The sequence below is a fragment of the Salvelinus alpinus genome, chromosome 17, assembly GCF_045679555.1.
Source record: "Salvelinus alpinus chromosome 17, SLU_Salpinus.1, whole genome shotgun sequence".
NCBI lineage: Eukaryota > Metazoa > Chordata > Actinopteri > Salmoniformes > Salmonidae > Salvelinus > Salvelinus alpinus.
In genome coordinates this window covers 42767373-42789648 of record NC_092102.1, presented here as the reverse complement: position 1 = coordinate 42789648, position 22276 = coordinate 42767373, and the positions used below count along the sequence as shown (strand labels likewise).

The 22276-nt window shown below is 44.6% G+C and overlaps 1 protein-coding gene across 3 annotated transcripts in view; it reads left to right on the top strand.

Moving 5' to 3' along the window:
- Window positions 1-19077, top strand: part of LOC139542967 (plexin A3-like) — a 174115-nt gene extending 155038 nt beyond the window's left edge. For all 3 annotated transcript variants that reach the window (XM_071348993.1, XM_071348994.1, XM_071348992.1), the window contains exons 25-32: window positions 10059-10218; window positions 11758-11861; window positions 12001-12097; window positions 13174-13364; window positions 13504-13673; window positions 14341-14553; window positions 14648-14798; window positions 15071-19077. In XM_071348993.1, the coding sequence (XP_071205094.1) occupies window positions 10059-10218; window positions 11758-11861; window positions 12001-12097; window positions 13174-13364; window positions 13504-13673; window positions 14341-14553; window positions 14648-14798; window positions 15071-15166 (1182 nt within the window). In that variant the 3' untranslated portion in view covers window positions 15167-19077. The remainder of the gene's footprint in view (window positions 1-10058; window positions 10219-11757; window positions 11862-12000; window positions 12098-13173; window positions 13365-13503; window positions 13674-14340; window positions 14554-14647; window positions 14799-15070) is intronic.
- The last annotated feature ends 3199 nt before the right edge of the window (window positions 19078-22276 follow it).

Here is a 22276-nt window from a genome sequence, read left to right as displayed (position 1 = left end):
ACAGCTCTGTGGTTTCTCTCTCCCCAGATAGTCCCTCTCTAGTACTGACAGCTCTGTGGTTTCTCTCTCTCCAGATAGTCCCTCTCTAGTACTAACAGCTCTGTGGTTTCTCTCTCTCCAGATAGTCCCTCTCTAGTACTGACAGCTCTGTGGTTTCTCTCTCCCCAGATAGTCCCTCTCTAGTACTGACGGCTCTGTGGTTTCTCTCTCCCCAGATAGTCCCTCTCTAGTACTGACAGCTCTGTGGTTTCTCTCTCTCCAGATAGTCCCTCTCTAGTACTAACAGCTCTGTGGTTTCTCTCTCCCCAGATAGTCCCTCTCTAGTACTGACAGCTCTGTGGTTTCTCTCTCCCCAGATAGTCCCTCTCTAGTACTAACAGCTCTGTGGTTTCTCTCTCCCCAGATAGTCCCTCTCTAGTACTGACGGCTCTGTGGTTTCTCTCTCCCCAGATAGTCCCTCTCTAGTACTAACAGCTCTGTGGTTTCTCTCTCCCCAGATAGTCCCTCTCTAGTACTGACAGCTCTGTGGTTTCTCTCTCTCCAGATAGTCCCTCTCTAGTACTAACAGCTCTGTGGTTTCTCTCTCCCCAGATAGTCCCTCTCTAGTACTGACAGCTCTGTGGTTTCTCTCTCCCCAGATAGTCCCTCTCTAGTACTAACAGCTCTGTGGTTTCTCTCTCCCCAGATAGTCCCTCTCTAGTACTGACGGCTCTGTGGTTTCTCTCTCCCCAGATAGTCCCTCTCTAGTACTAACAGCTCTGTGGTTTCTCTCTCCCCAGATAGTCCCTCTCTAGTACTGACAGCTCTGTGGTTTCTCTCTCTCCAGATAGTCCCTCTCTAGTACTAACAGCTCTGTGGTTTCTCTCTCCCCAGATAGTCCCTCTCTAGTACTGACAGCTCTGTGGTTTCTCTCTCCCCAGATAGTCCCTCTCTAGTACTAACAGCTCTGTGGTTTCTCTCTCCCCAGATAGTCCCTCTCTAGTACTGACGGCTCTGTGGTTTCTCTCTCCCCAGATAGTCCCTCTCTAGTACTAACAGCTCTGTGGTTTCTCTCTCCCCAGATAGTCCCTCTCTAGTACTGACAGCTCTGTGGTTTCTCTCTCTCCAGATAGTCCCTCTCTAGTACTAACAGCTCTGTGGTTTCTCTCTCCCCAGATAGTCCCTCTCTAGTACTGACAGCTCTGTGGTTTCTCTCTCCCCAGATAGTCCCTCTCTAGTACTAACAGCTCTGTGGTTTCTCTCTCCCCAGATAGTCCCTCTCTAGTACTGACGGCTCTGTGGTTTCTCTCTCCCCAGATAGTCCCTCTCTAGTACTAACAGCTCTGTGGTTTCTCTCTCCCCAGATAGTCCCTCTCTAGTACTGACAGCTCTGTGGTTTCTCTCTCTCCAGATAGTCCCTCTCTAGTACTAACAGCTCTGTGGTTTCTCTCTCCCCAGATAGTCCCTCTCTAGTACTGGCAGCTCTGTGGTTTCTCTCTCCCCAGATAGTCCCTCTCTAGTACTAACAGCTCTGTGGTTTCTCTCTCCCCAGATAGTCCCTCTCTAGTACTGACGGCTCTGTGGTTTCTCTCTCCCCAGATAGTCCCTCTCTAGTACTAACGGCTCTGTGGTTTCTCTCTCCCCAGATAGTCCCTCTCTAGTACTGACAGCTCTGTGGTTTCTCTCTCTCCAGATAGTCCCTCTCTAGTACTAACAGCTCTGTGGTTTCTCTCTCCCCAGATAGTCCCTCTCTAGTACTGACAGCTCTGTGGTTTCTCTCTCCCCAGATAGTCCCTCTCTAGTACTAACAGCTCTGTGGTTTCTCTCTCCCCAGATAGTCCCTCTCTAGTACTGACGGCTCTGTGGTTTCTCTCTCCCCAGATAGTCCCTCTCTAGTACTAACAGCTCTGTGGTTTCTCTCTCCCCAGATAGTCCCTCTCTAGTACTGACAGCTCTGTGGTTTCTCTCTCTCCAGATAGTCCCTCTCTAGTACTGACAGCTCTGTGGGTTCTCTCTCTCCAGATAGTCCCTCTCTAGTACTGACAGCTCTGTGGTTTCTCTCTCTCTCCAGATAGTCCCTCTCTAGTACTGACAGCTCTGTGGTTTCTCTCTCTCTCTCCAGATAGTCCCTCTCTAGTACTAACGGCTCTGTGGTTTCTCTCTCCAGATAGTCCCTCTCTAGTACTGACAGCTCTGTGGGTTCTCTCTCTCCAGATAGTCCCTCTCTAGTACTGACAGCTCTGTGGTTTCTCTCTCCCCAGATAGTCCCTCTCTAGTACTGACAGCTCTGTGGTTTCTCTCTCTCCAGATAGTCCCTCTCTAGTACTGACAGCTCTGTGGGTTCTCTCTCTCCAGATAGTCCCTCTCTAGTACTGACAGCTCTGTGGTTTCTCTCTCCCCAGATAGTCCCTCTCTAGTACTGACAGCTCTGTGGTTTCTCTCTCTCCAGATAGTCCCTCTCTAGTACTGACAGCTCTGTGGGTTCTCTCTCTCCAGATAGTCCCTCTCTAGTACTGACAGCTCTGTGGTTTCTCTCTCTCTCCAGATAGTCCCTCTCTAGTACTGACAGCTCTGTGGTTTCTCTCTCTCTCTCCAGATAGTCCCTCTCTAGTACTGACAGCTCTGTGGTTTCTCTCTCTCCAGGTAGTCCCTCTCTAGTACTGACAGCTCTGTGGTTTCTCTCTCCCCAGATAGTCCCTCTCTAGTACTGACAGCTCTGTGGTTTCTCTCTCTCCAGATAGTCCCTCTCTAGTACTAACAGCTCTGTGGTTTCTCTCTCTCCAGATAGTCCCTCTCTAGTACTGACAGCTCTGTGGTTTCTCTCTCCCCAGATAGTCCCTCTCTAGTACTGACGGCTCTGTGGTTTCTCTCTCCCCAGATAGTCCCTCTCTAGTACTGACAGCTCTGTGGTTTCTCTCTCTCCAGATAGTCCCTCTCTAGTACTAACAGCTCTGTGGTTTCTCTCTCCCCAGATAGTCCCTCTCTAGTACTGACAGCTCTGTGGTTTCTCTCTCCCCAGATAGTCCCTCTCTAGTACTAACAGCTCTGTGGTTTCTCTCTCCCCAGATAGTCCCTCTCTAGTACTGACGGCTCTGTGGTTTCTCTCTCCCCAGATAGTCCCTCTCTAGTACTAACAGCTCTGTGGTTTCTCTCTCCCCAGATAGTCCCTCTCTAGTACTGACAGCTCTGTGGTTTCTCTCTCTCCAGATAGTCCCTCTCTAGTACTAACAGCTCTGTGGTTTCTCTCTCCCCAGATAGTCCCTCTCTAGTACTGACAGCTCTGTGGTTTCTCTCTCCCCAGATAGTCCCTCTCTAGTACTAACAGCTCTGTGGTTTCTCTCTCCCCAGATAGTCCCTCTCTAGTACTGACGGCTCTGTGGTTTCTCTCTCCCCAGATAGTCCCTCTCTAGTACTAACAGCTCTGTGGTTTCTCTCTCCCCAGATAGTCCCTCTCTAGTACTGACAGCTCTGTGGTTTCTCTCTCTCCAGATAGTCCCTCTCTAGTACTAACAGCTCTGTGGTTTCTCTCTCCCCAGATAGTCCCTCTCTAGTACTGACAGCTCTGTGGTTTCTCTCTCCCCAGATAGTCCCTCTCTAGTACTAACAGCTCTGTGGTTTCTCTCTCCCCAGATAGTCCCTCTCTAGTACTGACGGCTCTGTGGTTTCTCTCTCCCCAGATAGTCCCTCTCTAGTACTAACAGCTCTGTGGTTTCTCTCTCCCCAGATAGTCCCTCTCTAGTACTGACAGCTCTGTGGTTTCTCTCTCTCCAGATAGTCCCTCTCTAGTACTAACAGCTCTGTGGTTTCTCTCTCCCCAGATAGTCCCTCTCTAGTACTGACAGCTCTGTGGTTTCTCTCTCCCCAGATAGTCCCTCTCTAGTACTAACAGCTCTGTGGTTTCTCTCTCCCCAGATAGTCCCTCTCTAGTACTGACGGCTCTGTGGTTTCTCTCTCCCCAGATAGTCCCTCTCTAGTACTAACAGCTCTGTGGTTTCTCTCTCCCCAGATAGTCCCTCTCTAGTACTGACAGCTCTGTGGTTTCTCTCTCTCCAGATAGTCCCTCTCTAGTACTAACAGCTCTGTGGTTTCTCTCTCCCCAGATAGTCCCTCTCTAGTACTGGCAGCTCTGTGGTTTCTCTCTCCCCAGATAGTCCCTCTCTAGTACTAACAGCTCTGTGGTTTCTCTCTCCCCAGATAGTCCCTCTCTAGTACTGACGGCTCTGTGGTTTCTCTCTCCCCAGATAGTCCCTCTCTAGTACTAACGGCTCTGTGGTTTCTCTCTCCCCAGATAGTCCCTCTCTAGTACTGACAGCTCTGTGGTTTCTCTCTCTCCAGATAGTCCCTCTCTAGTACTAACAGCTCTGTGGTTTCTCTCTCTCCAGATAGTCCCTCTCTAGTACTGACAGCTCTGTGGTTTCTCTCTCCCCAGATAGTCCCTCTCTAGTACTGACGGCTCTGTGGTTTCTCTCTCCCCAGATAGTCCCTCTCTAGTACTGACAGCTCTGTGGTTTCTCTCTCTCCAGATAGTCCCTCTCTAGTACTAACAGCTCTGTGGTTTCTCTCTCCCCAGATAGTCCCTCTCTAGTACTGACAGCTCTGTGGTTTCTCTCTCCCCAGATAGTCCCTCTCTAGTACTAACAGCTCTGTGGTTTCTCTCTCCCCAGATAGTCCCTCTCTAGTACTGACGGCTCTGTGGTTTCTCTCTCCCCAGATAGTCCCTCTCTAGTACTAACAGCTCTGTGGTTTCTCTCTCCCCAGATAGTCCCTCTCTAGTACTGACAGCTCTGTGGTTTCTCTCTCTCCAGATAGTCCCTCTCTAGTACTAACAGCTCTGTGGTTTCTCTCTCCCCAGATAGTCCCTCTCTAGTACTGACAGCTCTGTGGTTTCTCTCTCCCCAGATAGTCCCTCTCTAGTACTAACAGCTCTGTGGTTTCTCTCTCCCCAGATAGTCCCTCTCTAGTACTGACGGCTCTGTGGTTTCTCTCTCCCCAGATAGTCCCTCTCTAGTACTAACAGCTCTGTGGTTTCTCTCTCCCCAGATAGTCCCTCTCTAGTACTGACAGCTCTGTGGTTTCTCTCTCTCCAGATAGTCCCTCTCTAGTACTAACAGCTCTGTGGTTTCTCTCTCCCCAGATAGTCCCTCTCTAGTACTGACAGCTCTGTGGTTTCTCTCTCCCCAGATAGTCCCTCTCTAGTACTAACAGCTCTGTGGTTTCTCTCTCCCCAGATAGTCCCTCTCTAGTACTGACGGCTCTGTGGTTTCTCTCTCCCCAGATAGTCCCTCTCTAGTACTAACAGCTCTGTGGTTTCTCTCTCCCCAGATAGTCCCTCTCTAGTACTGACAGCTCTGTGGTTTCTCTCTCTCCAGATAGTCCCTCTCTAGTACTAACAGCTCTGTGGTTTCTCTCTCCCCAGATAGTCCCTCTCTAGTACTGACAGCTCTGTGGTTTCTCTCTCCCCAGATAGTCCCTCTCTAGTACTAACAGCTCTGTGGTTTCTCTCTCCCCAGATAGTCCCTCTCTAGTACTGACGGCTCTGTGGTTTCTCTCTCCCCAGATAGTCCCTCTCTAGTACTAACAGCTCTGTGGTTTCTCTCTCCCCAGATAGTCCCTCTCTAGTACTGACAGCTCTGTGGTTTCTCTCTCTCCAGATAGTCCCTCTCTAGTACTAACAGCTCTGTGGTTTCTCTCTCCCCAGATAGTCCCTCTCTAGTACTGGCAGCTCTGTGGTTTCTCTCTCCCCAGATAGTCCCTCTCTAGTACTAACAGCTCTGTGGTTTCTCTCTCCCCAGATAGTCCCTCTCTAGTACTGACGGCTCTGTGGTTTCTCTCTCCCCAGATAGTCCCTCTCTAGTACTGACGGCTCTGTGGTTTCTCTCTCCCCAGATAGTCCCTCTCTAGTACTAACGGCTCTGTGGTTTCTCTCTCCCCAGATAGTCCCTCTCTAGTACTGACAGCTCTGTGGTTTCTCTCTCTCCAGATAGTCCCTCTCTAGTACTAACAGCTCTGTGGTTTCTCTCTCCCCAGATAGTCCCTCTCTAGTACTGACAGCTCTGTGGTTTCTCTCTCCCCAGATAGTCCCTCTCTAGTACTAACAGCTCTGTGGTTTCTCTCTCCCCAGATAGTCCCTCTCTAGTACTGACGGCTCTGTGGTTTCTCTCTCCCCAGATAGTCCCTCTCTAGTACTAACAGCTCTGTGGTTTCTCTCTCCCCAGATAGTCCCTCTCTAGTACTGACAGCTCTGTGGTTTCTCTCTCTCCAGATAGTCCCTCTCTAGTACTGACAGCTCTGTGGGTTCTCTCTCTCCAGATAGTCCCTCTCTAGTACTGACAGCTCTGTGGTTTCTCTCTCTCTCCAGATAGTCCCTCTCTAGTACTGACAGCTCTGTGGTTTCTCTCTCTCTCTCCAGATAGTCCCTCTCTAGTACTAACGGCTCTGTGGTTTCTCTCTCCAGATAGTCCCTCTCTAGTACTGACAGCTCTGTGGGTTCTCTCTCTCCAGATAGTCCCTCTCTAGTACTGACAGCTCTGTGGTTTCTCTCTCCCCAGATAGTCCCTCTCTAGTACTGACAGCTCTGTGGTTTCTCTCTCTCCAGATAGTCCCTCTCTAGTACTGACAGCTCTGTGGGTTCTCTCTCTCCAGATAGTCCCTCTCTAGTACTGACAGCTCTGTGGTTTCTCTCTCCCCAGATAGTCCCTCTCTAGTACTGACAGCTCTGTGGTTTCTCTCTCTCCAGATAGTCCCTCTCTAGTACTGACAGCTCTGTGGGTTCTCTCTCTCCAGATAGTCCCTCTCTAGTACTGACAGCTCTGTGGTTTCTCTCTCTCTCCAGATAGTCCCTCTCTAGTACTGACAGCTCTGTGGTTTCTCTCTCTCTCTCCAGATAGTCCCTCTCTAGTACTGACAGCTCTGTGGTTTCTCTCTCTCCAGGTAGTCCCTCTCTAGTACTGACAGCTCTGTGGTTTCTCTCTCCCCAGATAGTCCCTCTCTAGTACTGACAGCTCTGTGGTTTCTCTCTCTCCAGATAGTCCCTCTCTAGTACTAACAGCTCTGTGGTTTCTCTCTCTCCAGATAGTCCCTCTCTAGTACTGACAGCTCTGTGGTTTCTCTCTCCCCAGATAGTCCCTCTCTAGTACTGACGGCTCTGTGGTTTCTCTCTCCCCAGATAGTCCCTCTCTAGTACTGACAGCTCTGTGGTTTCTCTCTCTCCAGATAGTCCCTCTCTAGTACTAACAGCTCTGTGGTTTCTCTCTCCCCAGATAGTCCCTCTCTAGTACTGACAGCTCTGTGGTTTCTCTCTCCCCAGATAGTCCCTCTCTAGTACTAACAGCTCTGTGGTTTCTCTCTCCCCAGATAGTCCCTCTCTAGTACTGACGGCTCTGTGGTTTCTCTCTCCCCAGATAGTCCCTCTCTAGTACTAACAGCTCTGTGGTTTCTCTCTCCCCAGATAGTCCCTCTCTAGTACTGACAGCTCTGTGGTTTCTCTCTCTCCAGATAGTCCCTCTCTAGTACTAACAGCTCTGTGGTTTCTCTCTCCCCAGATAGTCCCTCTCTAGTACTGACAGCTCTGTGGTTTCTCTCTCCCCAGATAGTCCCTCTCTAGTACTAACAGCTCTGTGGTTTCTCTCTCCCCAGATAGTCCCTCTCTAGTACTGACGGCTCTGTGGTTTCTCTCTCCCCAGATAGTCCCTCTCTAGTACTAACAGCTCTGTGGTTTCTCTCTCCCCAGATAGTCCCTCTCTAGTACTGACAGCTCTGTGGTTTCTCTCTCTCCAGATAGTCCCTCTCTAGTACTAACAGCTCTGTGGTTTCTCTCTCCCCAGATAGTCCCTCTCTAGTACTGACAGCTCTGTGGTTTCTCTCTCCCCAGATAGTCCCTCTCTAGTACTAACAGCTCTGTGGTTTCTCTCTCCCCAGATAGTCCCTCTCTAGTACTGACGGCTCTGTGGTTTCTCTCTCCCCAGATAGTCCCTCTCTAGTACTAACAGCTCTGTGGTTTCTCTCTCCCCAGATAGTCCCTCTCTAGTACTGACAGCTCTGTGGTTTCTCTCTCTCCAGATAGTCCCTCTCTAGTACTAACAGCTCTGTGGTTTCTCTCTCCCCAGATAGTCCCTCTCTAGTACTGACAGCTCTGTGGTTTCTCTCTCCCCAGATAGTCCCTCTCTAGTACTAACAGCTCTGTGGTTTCTCTCTCCCCAGATAGTCCCTCTCTAGTACTGACGGCTCTGTGGTTTCTCTCTCCCCAGATAGTCCCTCTCTAGTACTAACAGCTCTGTGGTTTCTCTCTCCCCAGATAGTCCCTCTCTAGTACTGACAGCTCTGTGGTTTCTCTCTCTCCAGATAGTCCCTCTCTAGTACTAACAGCTCTGTGGTTTCTCTCTCCCCAGATAGTCCCTCTCTAGTACTGGCAGCTCTGTGGTTTCTCTCTCCCCAGATAGTCCCTCTCTAGTACTAACAGCTCTGTGGTTTCTCTCTCCCCAGATAGTCCCTCTCTAGTACTGACGGCTCTGTGGTTTCTCTCTCCCCAGATAGTCCCTCTCTAGTACTAACGGCTCTGTGGTTTCTCTCTCCCCAGATAGTCCCTCTCTAGTACTGACAGCTCTGTGGTTTCTCTCTCTCCAGATAGTCCCTCTCTAGTACTAACAGCTCTGTGGTTTCTCTCTCCCCAGATAGTCCCTCTCTAGTACTGACAGCTCTGTGGTTTCTCTCTCCCCAGATAGTCCCTCTCTAGTACTAACAGCTCTGTGGTTTCTCTCTCCCCAGATAGTCCCTCTCTAGTACTGACGGCTCTGTGGTTTCTCTCTCCCCAGATAGTCCCTCTCTAGTACTAACAGCTCTGTGGTTTCTCTCTCCCCAGATAGTCCCTCTCTAGTACTGACAGCTCTGTGGTTTCTCTCTCCCCAGATAGTCCCTCTCTAGTACTGACAGCTCTGTGGTTTCTCTCTCTCCAGATAGTCCCTCTCTAGTACTAACAGCTCTGTGGTTTCTCTCTCCCCAGATAGTCCCTCTCTAGTACTGACAGCTCTGTGGTTTCTCTCTCCCCAGATAGTCCCTCTCTAGTACTAACAGCTCTGTGGTTTCTCTCTCCCCAGATAGTCCCTCTCTAGTACTGACGGCTCTGTGGTTTCTCTCTCCCCAGATAGTCCCTCTCTAGTACTAACAGCTCTGTGGTTTCTCTCTCCCCAGATAGTCCCTCTCTAGTACTGACAGCTCTGTGGTTTCTCTCTCCCCAGATAGTCCCTCTCTAGTACTGACAGCTCTGTGGTTTCTCTCTCTCCAGATAGTCCCTCTCTAGTACTAACAGCTCTGTGGTTTCTCTCTCCCCAGATAGTCCCTCTCTAGTACTGGCAGCTCTGTGGTTTCTCTCTCCCCAGATAGTCCCTCTCTAGTACTAACAGCTCTGTGGTTTCTCTCTCCCCAGATAGTCCCTCTCTAGTACTGACGGCTCTGTGGTTTCTCTCTCCCCAGATAGTCCCTCTCTAGTACTAACGGCTCTGTGGTTTCTCTCTCCCCAGATAGTCCCTCTCTAGTACTGACAGCTCTGTGGTTTCTCTCTCTCCAGATAGTCCCTCTCTAGTACTAACAGCTCTGTGGTTTCTCTCTCCCCAGATAGTCCCTCTCTAGTACTGACAGCTCTGTGGTTTCTCTCTCCCCAGATAGTCCCTCTCTAGTACTAACAGCTCTGTGGTTTCTCTCTCCCCAGATAGTCCCTCTCTAGTACTGACGGCTCTGTGGTTTCTCTCTCCCCAGATAGTCCCTCTCTAGTACTAACAGCTCTGTGGTTTCTCTCTCCCCAGATAGTCCCTCTCTAGTACTGACAGCTCTGTGGTTTCTCTCTCTCCAGATAGTCCCTCTCTAGTACTAACAGCTCTGTGGTTTCTCTCTCCCCAGATAGTCCCTCTCTAGTACTGACAGCTCTGTGGTTTCTCTCTCCCCAGATAGTCCCTCTCTAGTACTGACAGCTCTGTGGTTTCTCTCTCTCCAGATAGTCCCTCTCTAGTACTAACAGCTCTGTGGTTTCTCTCTCCCCAGATAGTCCCTCTCTAGTACTGACAGCTCTGTGGTTTCTCTCTCCCCAGACTCTGATGTGTATCCCTCCGGAGGGAGAGGCAGGCACGGAGGTCCCGGTGAAGGTGCTGAACTGTGACACGGTCACTCAGGTGAAGGACAAGCTGCTGGACGCTGTGTACAAGGGCATCTCCTACTCCCAGAGACCCCAGGCTGATGATATGGACCTGGGTAAGAACCTACTGTATATATGGATGTCTATAGCAGTGTTTCTTAATCCTGGTCCTGGGGGACAAAGGGGTCTAGCACTACACAGCTAATTCAAATGATCAACTCATCATCAAGCTTGGATTATTTTGGGGGAAAAGGTGTAACGCCCCCCCAAAAAGAAATCCAGGACCAGGATTAAGAAACACTGGTCTATGGTAATAACAGCCTCTTAAGAAACACGGGTCTATGGTAATAACAGCCTCTTAAGAAACACGGGTCTATGGTAATAACAGCCTCTAAGAAACACGGGTCTATGGTAATAACAGCCTCTTAAGAAACACTGGTCTATGGTAATAACAGCCTCTAAGAAACACGGGTCTATGGTAATAACAGCCTCTTAAGAAACACGCGTCTATGGTAATAACAGCCTCTTAAGAAACACGGGTCTATGGTAATAACAGCCTCTAAGAAACACGGGTCTATGGTAATAACAGCCTCTTAAGAAACACTGGTCTATGGTAATAACAGCCTCTAAGAAACACGGGTCTATGGTAATAACAGCCTCTTAAGAAACACGCGTCTATGGTAATAACAGCCTCTTAAGAAACACGGGTCTATGGTAATAACAGCCTCTTAAGAAACACTGGTCTATGGTAATAACAGCCTCTAAGAAACACGGGTCTATGGTAATAACAGCCTCTTAAGAAACACGGGTCTATGGTAATAACAGCCTCTTAAGAAACACGGGTCTATGGTAATAACAGCCTCTTAAGAAACACGGGTCTATGGTAATAACAGCCTCTTAAGAAACACGGGTCTATGGTAATAACAGCGTCTTAAGAAACACGGGTCTATGGTAATAACAGCCTCTAAGAAACACGGGTCTATGGTAATAACAGCCTCTTAAGAAACACGGGTCTATGGTAATAACAGCCTCTTAAGAAACACGGGTCTATGGTAATAACAGCCTCTTAAGAAACACGGGTCTATGGTAATAACAGCCTCTTAAGAAACACGGGTCTATGGTAATAACAGCCTCTAAGAAACACGGGTCTATGGTAATAACAGCCTCTTAAGAAACACGGGTCTATGGTAATAACAGCCTCTTAAGAAACACGGGTCTATGGTAATAACAGCCTCTTAAGAAACACGCGTCTATGGTAATAACAGCCTCTTAAGAAACACGGGTCAATGGTAATAACAGCCTCTTAAGAAACACGGGTCTATGGTAATAACAGCCTCTTAAGAAACACGGGTCTATGGTAATAACAGCCTCTTAAGAAACACGGGTCTATGGTAATAACAGCCTCTTAAGAAACACGGGTCTATGGTAATAACAGCCTCTTAAGAAACACGGGTCTATGGTAATAACAGCCTCGTAGGCTACAGACATACTCATGTTTACAGTGGGGACCCTACATGTGAAGGTTTTCTTTATTACTGTGAAGGATTTACTGTAACTAATTGCAACATTGGCTAATAGTTATTCCCCGCTGAAACTAAAGATACGGCTCATAGCCCAAACCAATCTTCTGTTGTTGTTGTTTTCCGTCCTCACAGAGTGGCGACAAGGAAGACTGACTAGAATTATCCTTCAAGATGAGGACGTCACCACAAAGATTGAGAGTGACTGGAAGAGGCTCAACACCTTGGCCCACTACCAGGTCAGACAGCATCACCAGCTGGACACATCCACATAATACTCATCCACATTTCTCAGACACAAAGATGAATACAGTCAAATTGATGGTCCTTCATTTGATGATAGATGATTTAAAGATCTCTCTCCTCCTCCACCTACAGGTGGCAGATGGGTCTTTGGTAGCCCTGGTCCAGAAGCAGGTCTCTGCCTACAATATCGCCAACTCTTTTACATTCACCCGCTCTCTGAGCCGTTATGGTACGTATTAATGAACCTCTCTTAGCCGTTATGGTACGTATTAATGAACCTCTCCGAGCCGTTATGGTACGTATTAATGAACCTCTCTGAGCCGTTATGGTACGTATTAATGAACCCCTCTTAGCCGTTATGGTACGTATTAATGAATCTCTCTTAGCCGTTATGGTACGTATTAATGAACCTCTCTGAGCCGTTATGGTACGTATTAATGAACCTCTCTTAGCCATTATGGTACGTATTAATGAACCCCTCTTAGCCGTTATGGTACGTATTAATGAACCTCTCTTAGCCGTTATGGTACGTATTAATGAACCCCTCTTAGCCGTTATGGTACGTATTAATGAAACTCTCTGAGCCATTATGGTACGTATTAATGAACCTCTCTGAGCCGTTATGGTACGTATTAATGAACCTCTCTTAGCCATTATGGTACGTATTAATGAACCCCTCTTAGCCGTTATGGTACGTATTAATGAACCTCTCTTAGCCGTTATGGTACGTATTAATGAACCCCTCTTAGCCGTTATGGTACGTATTAATGAACCTATCTGAGCCGTTATGGTACGTATTAATGAACCCCTCTTAGCCGTTATGGTACGTATTAATGAACCTCTCTTAGCCGTTATGGTACGTATTAATGAACCTCTCTGAGCCGTTATGGTACGTATTAATGAAACTCTCTGAGCCGTTATGGTACGTATTAATGAACCTCTCTTAGCCATTATGGTACGTATTAATGAACCCCTCTTAGCCGTTATGGTACGTATTAATGAACCTCTCTTAGCCGTTATGGTACGTATTAATGAACCTCTCTGAGCCGTTATGGTACGTATTAATGAACCCCTCTTAGCCGTTATGGTACGTATTAATGAACCCCTCTTAGCCGTTATGGTACGTATTAATGAACCTCTCTTAGCCGTTATGGTACGTATTAATGAACCTCTCTGAGCCGTTATGGTACGTATTAATGAACCTCTCTTAGCCGTTATGGTACGTATTAATGACCCTTTCAGTTTTTCCATACTTACTGTATGAAAGCCCAGCCTCCTACAGTATCTGTGTTGTTGTGTTTCCAGAGAGTCTCCTGAGGACGTCCAGCAGCCCAGACAGCCTGCGCTCCCGGGCCCCCATGATCACCCCTGACCAGGAGACTGGCACCAAGCTTTGGCACCTGGTCAAGAATCACGAGCATGCTGACCAACGGGAAGGCGACCGCGGCAGCAAGATGGTGTCTGAGATCTATCTCACCCGCCTACTGGCCACCAAGGTCTCTTCTCGTTGTAGTCTGTTGATTGAACTCTGTATTTTAGTGGATTGTCTCATAATGTGTCATGATAATGTATTGTTGCCAGGCACACATTCCTATCTTGGACTGTGTTAACACCGCTTGTCTGATCACCATACAGGGAACTCTGCAGAAGTTTGTGGATGACCTTTTTGAGACGGTGTTCAGCACGGCCCATCGCGGCAGTGCCCTCCCTCTGGCCATCAAGTACATGTTTGACTTCCTGGACGAGCAGGCCGACAAGAGGCAGATCACTGACCCTGATGTCCGCCACACCTGGAAGAGCAACTGGTAAGCACGGAGTATTCCTTATAGCTGCCCTCTAGTGGACTCATGGGTGGAATGTTATTAATATTGTTCATAATTTCATAATTAATAGACATTATTAAAAAATATGCAGAACATCTGGTGTTTCTATGTCAAACGGTTTTTGTTATATTTCAGTCTTCTGTGGTGTATATAAGGTGTAATATTGGGATGCAAACTCAAAATGGAATACATTTCAACTCTGCATCTGACATGGTACAGGTGTCTTCTTTTTTTAAGCCCATAACCATGTGTGTGAGATGTACTTTTGTTTCAAAGTAGATTTGTTTAAGACTACCAAGGAACACTCTGTGTGACCCTGCATTGAAAGGATAAATAGGTCAATGGAACCAAAGCTGTAACTGTGCGCTTGGTAAAAAAACAAACATTTTGGACCTCTGATCTATGACAAGTGACTAAAACGTAACACATGGAAATTCATAAGATTTTACCATACTGTACCATGTGTGACTATGACTGCTTTTAGTGCCTATAAACTCTATATGAGTCATTTTTTTAAATCTGTATTTTGGATTGTCAACTATTGCATCAAGTGACACTTCAATACCAACTGTAACGCTGAGATTCACCTATAATGGTCCCAATCTTTTTCTTCCTCTCTCTTTTTCTCTCCTTTCTCTCTGTCTGACAGTCTGCCTCTGCGGTTCTGGGTAAACGTGATCAAGAACCCCCAGTTTGTGTTTGACATCCATAAGAGCAGCATCACAGATGCCTGTCTGTCTGTGGTGGCCCAGACCTTCATGGACTCCTGCTCCACCTCCGAACACCGCCTGGGCAAGGACTCTCCCTCCAACAAGCTGCTGTACGCTAAAGACATCCCCAACTACAAGAGCTGGGTGGAGAGGTACGATTTCAGTTACCTTATTTGCTGTCATATTTCATTTTCTCTCTCAAAGAGTCTAACACTGAGCGCTCTTGTGTCTCTTTGCTTGTGTCAGGTACTACAGAGATATCAGTAAGATGCCTACCATCAGTGACCAGGACATGGAGGCTTATCTGGTGGAGCAGTCTCGTCTCCATGGCACCGAGTTCAACACTCTCAGTGCTCTCAGTGAGCTCTACTTCTACATCAACAAGTACAAAGAGGAGGTAGGAGACACGGACCAACTCTGTGCTTTATTTGACCTCATATTGTAAAAGTGTACTTAATGTACACTGAAATAAAATATTGTTGTATTTTACAGTAACTTACTGGTAGTCAGTTACCTACCTGTAAGTTACTTTTTTTTAAATATAATACAGTATGTTACCATTTAGTTACCGTAAAATCAACAGATTTTTTTTTTACACTGATACCTAAATGTAATGCAATAAACAGTTGTTAATGTTGAGGGGGAAAATGATCTCACTTTTCTGTTCAGATTTTGACCGCACTAGACAGGGATGGGTACTGCCGCAAACACAAGCTGCGACACAAACTGGAACAAGCCATTAACCTGATGTCGGGCAGCAGCTGAGGACAGAGGATGGAACCGGGGGCAGGGGTCGGGAAGAGAAGGGGGAAATGGGGGTTTGGTTGAACTGGTGAACGGACCTGTGTTGGAGCATCCACAGCTTGTGCAATTAAGAAAGAGGACATAAGACACTGGACAATCAACACAACGAACCACAGCACATTGAGCCCAATGTCTACAGACCAGATTCTGTGCCCAATATCCTCACTCCCTCAAACCTCTACCTGCCATTGCCAGTGAGACATTCTGAGTTGTTTTTTTCTCCACACTGGCCTTTTCAATGGCAGACTCTAGTAACTGCCTAATCTAATGGAAGAGGACTGCTGTGGATAACTACCAGATACATTCCAATAGAGGCATACAGTAAGTTGCCTTGGAAACTGTGCTGAACTGCCAAGCTAGTGCCATGGGAAGAGTAGCTTTTGGTCTGCGATAATAATTGTACAAAATGCTGAAAAGTAACATTTAGGTGTGGACTGTAGATTTGATCTTGAAATGTATGGGTCTTACCACAAGTATGGTATGGTACAAGTACTAGACTATAACCTCTTGGCCCCAAAGGAAAGCCTTGAGGCTCTGTTTTGTTGTGTTAGGGCTGGAGGTTCAATGCCAGTACGTGATGAAGGAGGCAGTGTATGGCCAAAAGACACCAAATTCTAGAAGCATCAGAGGCCTGATTAAGTGACAAATTGAGGGGCGTGTTGGGGCTGAGGGGTGGCCATCCCCCTCGTCTCTCAAATGCCATAGCTACAAAGCGCCTTTTTCTTTTATTTATTTATTTTTTATTCGGGCCAAATGGATGTTAGCTGATGGCTCAGAGTCCAGAGTTTTAAAACTTGCCTTTTGTGTTGCAGTCAAGCAGGAAGTGAAGCCCTTTCCTCATGGACGTTCCACCCTAGTAACTGTCCAGCTAATTGTACTCAGAATATTGTTTTAGTCTGCTCCACTGTGAATCTGATCTGTCGGGGTCCCAGAGGTTCCCGTCCAGAACTCAGGGCTACTGCTGTCGTGGAAACAACCTTTATAACCCATATCAAACATCCTAAAAGTAGTTGATCCGTTAACAGCAATAGGTCTAGTAATAAAACAGCAAGCCATGTTTCATTAGATTACACACAGTTCCGTTAGAGACTCTCTATCTTGCGATAATCATTCTGTGAAAATCGTCTTTCTCTTCCCGATGTTTGCCATTATTACAAATGACAGCTTGAACATAATGTTTAACGCAACACCAAACACAACAGACGGGATAACAGTATAGATTTTTATGTTTTAAATGCTGTCTAAATAAAATACTTGCTTATGTGTATGTGAGTTCACTTCTGGTAGGTCATCCATGGTAGTTTATGGGGGGAAAAGCCTCTATTTGCTGTCTATGTTAACATTACCATACTAAGCACTGTTCAGAAGAAGAGAGAGGTTACTGGTTTGAATACTGATTTCCAACCCTGGAGACCTTCATCCTTCATTCTGTTTACCCTACGGTCCCATAGAGCCAGTAGCAGTAGGCCGATCTGTAGGTTCTGATCAGATGGTAAATGCCCATTTTCTCTGTTGACTCCTTCCACGACAGACAGTAGAATATCTGTATTTTTCAGTGGTGGTACAGCAGCTTACTCTGTACACTCCCATGTCCCCTCTCCATACTCCTCTCTCTGCTGGGAGGAAATACAGTCTGGTAGGCTTATACCTGAATATTATTTGAGTACATTTACATGATGGTTCTGAGTTCAGTCCTCTCCAACGATGAAGTATTTATTGTTTTGCCTTTATTTATTTCATATTTATTTTCATTTTACACAAGAATGAAATCTCTTGTTTTGTACAGTGTTTGACTGAACATACCTGAACACAGTTGATGTCCTCTGTACTACAGGTATACTGTATATGTCAAGTCTCTAACACAGTTGATGTCCTCTGTACTACAGGTATACTGTATATGTCAAGTCTCTAACACAGTTGATGTCCTCTGTACTACAGGTATACTGTATATGTCAAGTCTCTAACACAGTTGCAAGAGTCTTTTCAATGCCAATTCACACACAGGACCGGGTTCATTTAGGATACATTCGTACATTCAGTAAATAACAGAATCCCTTCACATCCATAACTGAAAAATAAGACTGTGATCGCTACATCACGTGTTCAGTGACAACCGTGAGGAATGACCAAAGGAGGCAGAGAGAAGAATCAAATGATCACTCTCTTGTCTTTGGGTTGAATAATGCCATACGGCTTGACCCATACATTACAATACATTGTTAACCATAGATTATATCATGTTTTAAATTTCAGGTACAAACATATCTTTAAAAGATTGTTCATTGAATAGGATAAAGCCTCAAATTACAATGTTCTCCCATAACTAATGGTAGACAAATATGTATTTCTACTACTAAACCCAGAGGTTTGTGGTAGTCCAAATCCTGAATATAAATTCAGTATATCTGTTCTTTTTATCCATCAAGTCCCCAAAGATTAAATACAATTTAGTAAATGAAACCAATACTTTGGTTTATCAATGTACAGGTGTTAACCCTCTAGAGTCTAGACGCTGGGTGTTGTTTTGTGTTGGGACCTTAAACACAGTGACGCTCTGTTTTCTATGTAGATTAAATGGCTCTGAAACTAACTAATTACTGTAGAATAATTAGACTTGCTTATCAGTCCAGGAGCGAAAGAGCCATTAGTATACCTTTTCAAAACCCATTAAATCCACACCAGAAGAAATACTTATTTTTCTACATGGAAGATACATATTGTAGATAAGCACCAAATCAATTTAGAATTTGGCCTTGGAACTCTAAGCGAAATACATTCTCAAATAAAACTGGAGCTCATTAGCATTTTAAGAGCTGCAGGAGGATAATTAAGGATAATAGGTTTCACCATCCTGGTGTTATTTTTGTGCAGAGAAATGGGGTCAGTGTATCTGGATCTAGGTCTGGTGTGGATCTCACCGTCCACCGTGTGTGAAAAGGACTCAGTCAGAAATGACTTCCAGCTTGCCAGAGCTGCCCTGTCAGCATTGCAGGTGTATTGCAGGTATCAACGCTCTGTTTGAGCCTCTTTCTAAAATTATAGCTTATCATAAATCTGAAAGAGAACATCTTGAATTTTGACTTAGTACCTCTTGGTTAACGCCATCTCATAGGGTTTGAAACTGGTTAAAATAGTAAGTATAACACGGTATCAGGTTTCTTGGGTGAAATCTGTAATCATATCCAAAGTAGGCCTACAGTTTGGTGATTGGGCTGTGGAACTCAGAGCCACTGCAGACACGTCAGTATGTCTGGTTTTGTAATGTTGTATAAACAGGAAGATAAAAAAAGCACCTGTAACATGTAAGGAAGAAAAGAGTGAGTGCAAACCTGTGATGTTTCTAAGTAGATACTGTAGAACTATTACATTATAGTCGGTGTTCTAGTAAAAAAACAAAAACATTTGTCTCAGATAAATTTATTCTAATTTATTTGTTGGTTTTGTCTGTTTATCCCAAATGTTTTAATCGATTTAACGTAACAAACTTGTTTACAGCTTCAAAGATATATGGAATTTATTAACTTAGTCTGAAGAGGAAGTAGCTTTGTGACTGACTGGCTGATTGACTGACGGATGATTGCTCTGCCTAGTCCTTAATTCTATATAAATATATAAATATATTTTGTATAATTATTTGTTTAAAATGTTTCTTTTTAAATTATTGTTTTTGGTTTTATATTTTATTTTGTTACTTTGAAGGAGTTGTAGGAATGAGTCCTTTAAAACGCTGGCTACAATGAAGTGTTTTGTATATATTTGCACTTTTTTTTACTCAGTCAGAGAGGTTTTTGAAAGATTGGATTCTAACTTAATGTTGAAATGACAAGCATGGTGTTTTGTTTTGCTAATTAAAATATGTGGATGATGCTGTATGTTCTTGAACGTTTTATTTGTGTACTATCCTCCAGGATTATTTTCCCTGAACAACTCAAATGTTTGAATTCAAATAAAGGCAAATGTTTTAGTAAAATATCCACAAAAATTATCCAAAGTGGATAATGTTAACTTCAGTATCCTTACTTTGCTCCTTAAGTACTTAAACCACTGTTGCAACACTAACAGATAGATCAGATCACAGTCCGAGAATGTTACATTTGAAAGGATCAGTGGTGATGTGAGAATGTTACATTTGAAATGATCAGTGGTGATGTGAGAATGTTACATTTGAAAGGATCAGTGGTGATGTGAGAATGTTACATTTGAAAGGATCAGTGGTGATGTGAGAATGTTACATTTGAAAGGATCAGTGGTGATGTGAGAATGTTACATTTGAAAGGATCAGTGGTGATGTGAGAATGTTACATTTGAAAGGATCAGTGGTGATGTGAGAATGTTACATTTGAAAGGATCAGTGGTGATGTGAGAATGTTACATTTGAAAGGATCAGTGGTGATGTGAGAATGTTACATTTGAAAGGATCAGTGGTGATGTGAGAATGTTACATTTGAAATGATCAGTAGTGATGTGAGAATGTTACATTTGAAATGATCAGTGGTGATGTGAGAATGTTACATTTGAGCATGTAATCTGAAACCTATTTTTAGAGGATTGCAGTTATCTATCCCAGCAGATTACCATCTCTCGATCATGAAAGGAGGATATGGTGCTTTCTTCTCTGCCTCACTGGATTAAAAACAGAAGATTTGGTAAACACCTCCAGCAATTCATCTTAGATCAGAGGGAGAGATGAGATTGCAGACAGTTTTATGTACAGAGATTTCCATATTCAAACATAATAAAAAAAACAGATTCATTCATCTGGGGCAAAGACATAAGGATGGGCACTTGGGGTACAGGTATGCATGGAAACAGAATTTAGGTGTGGAATATAAAATAGTTCCAGAATCCTCAACTTCATTAATTAGGACAGCAGATCAAAGTTGTAGAACATCAAGCAGGCTTGTAAACAAAGATGAGAAACATCATTACAAAGAGATTCCCCCTCTGAATAGAACATGAACCAATTTTGGCAGGGTGGGATATTATTCATATTAGGGATTGTGAATTGATGTACAGTACCAGTCTAAAGTTTGGACACACCTACTCATTCATGGGTTTTTCTTTATTTTTACTATTTTCTACACTGTAGAATAATAGTGAAGACATCAAACTATGAAATAACACATATGGAATCATGTAGCCACCCTTTGCCTTGATGACAGCTTTGCACACTGTTGGAATTCTCTCAACCAGCTTCACCTGAAATGCTTTTCCAACAGTCTTGAAGGAGTTCCCACATATGCTGAGCACTTGTTGGCTGCTTTTCCTTCACTCTGCGGTCTTGAGTTCTAAATAAATGTGCCTTGAATTCTAAATAAATCACAGATCGTGTCACAAGCACCCCCACACCATCACACCTCCTCGTCCGTGCTTCACAGTGGGAACCACACATGCGGAGATCATCTGTTCACCTACTCTGCGTCTCACAAAGACAGTAGTGGTTTCTTTGCAGCAATTCAACCATGAAGTCCTGATTCATGCAGTCTCCTCTGAACAGTTGATGTTGAGATGTGTCTGTTACTTGAATTCCGTGAAGCATTTATTTGGGCTGCAATTTCTGAGGCTGATAACTCTAATAAACTTATACTCTGCAGCAGAGGTAACGTCTTCCTTTCCTGTGGCGGTCCTCATGAGAGCCAGTTTCATCATAGCGCTTGATGGTTTTTGCGACTGAAAATTCTTGACATTTTCTGGATTGACTGACCTCCATGTCTTAAAGTAATGATGGACTGTCGTTTCTCTTTGCTTATTTGAGATGTTCTTGCTATAATATGGACTTGGTATTTTACCAAATAGCGCTATCTTCTGTAAGGCACACCTGTCAATTGAAATGACTACCTCATGAAGCTGGTTGAGAGAATGCCAAGAGTGTGCAAAGCTGTCATCAAGGAGTTTTGATGTCTTCACTATTATTCTACAATGCAGAAAATAGTCAAAATAAAGAAAAACCCTTGAATAAGAGTAAGAAGGGGCCGAACTTTTGACTGGTACTGTACATTTTCTATTTTTGTTATATAAACCTTTATTAACAGTTTATTGGGGATTTGTATAAGGATTATGATTTTATGACATTGAATGAGCTACTAATCGTAGCATCATTTCCTAGAGCCATATGCAGTACAGTAGCCTACAGGGCAATTTCATATTCTTTTCTCTCCAAATCATGGCATGTCAGTTATTCATGAATATTAGTCTCGCTATCGGATGAAAACCTATTTTCTGAAACTTTGCAGATTTTTTTTTTTTAAGTCATATTTTACCATTAACAAACATACAATTTCATAACTTCAGACACTAATTAGAATATATTTTATTGGTCCAAGAGTCATGAAATGTTCATAGTACATTGAGAGGAATTACTGCTTTCAAAACATTAAAAATATAATTGGCAAAAATAGAGTTACGAGGTTTTAATCAGACAGCGACGATATACACATACCTCTACAAATCAATGGTGACTCACCTTTTCACTGGCTGATATTTCTGAGAATACAAGTAACGCATTCATGAATATTTATGTGTGAGAAGGTGCAACTTCTGAGGGATAAATGGAGTGAGAGCTGAAGAGCTGCTCCTTCAGACTAAAGGGAAGGATGACTGAGAAAGAGGGGGAAACAGGCAGGGTTTATAAATAAGTCATGCATGCTGTGGGTGCTCATTAGCAGAGCACTGTCAATCCTAAGGGGAACAGAAATATGTGACTGCAAAAACACAAAATAACTGCACACACAAGCACAGCTTCTATACCCCCGTCTCCAAAACATACACCTAAAGCACCCGCCATCGCTGCTAACCCATTAAATCAAATGTTATTTGTCACATGCTTCGTAAACAACAGGTTTGGACTAACAGTGAAATGTTTACTTACGGGCCCATCCCAACAATGCAGAGAGAAAGAAAATAGAGAAATAATAGAAAAGTAAAACACGTAGTAATAAAAGTAATAATAAATACACAATGAGTCATGATAACTTGGCTGTATAGACGGGGTACCAGTACTGAGTCGATACGCAGGGGTACGAGATAATTGAGGTAGATACAGTGCATTTGGAAAGTATTCTAATACCTTTT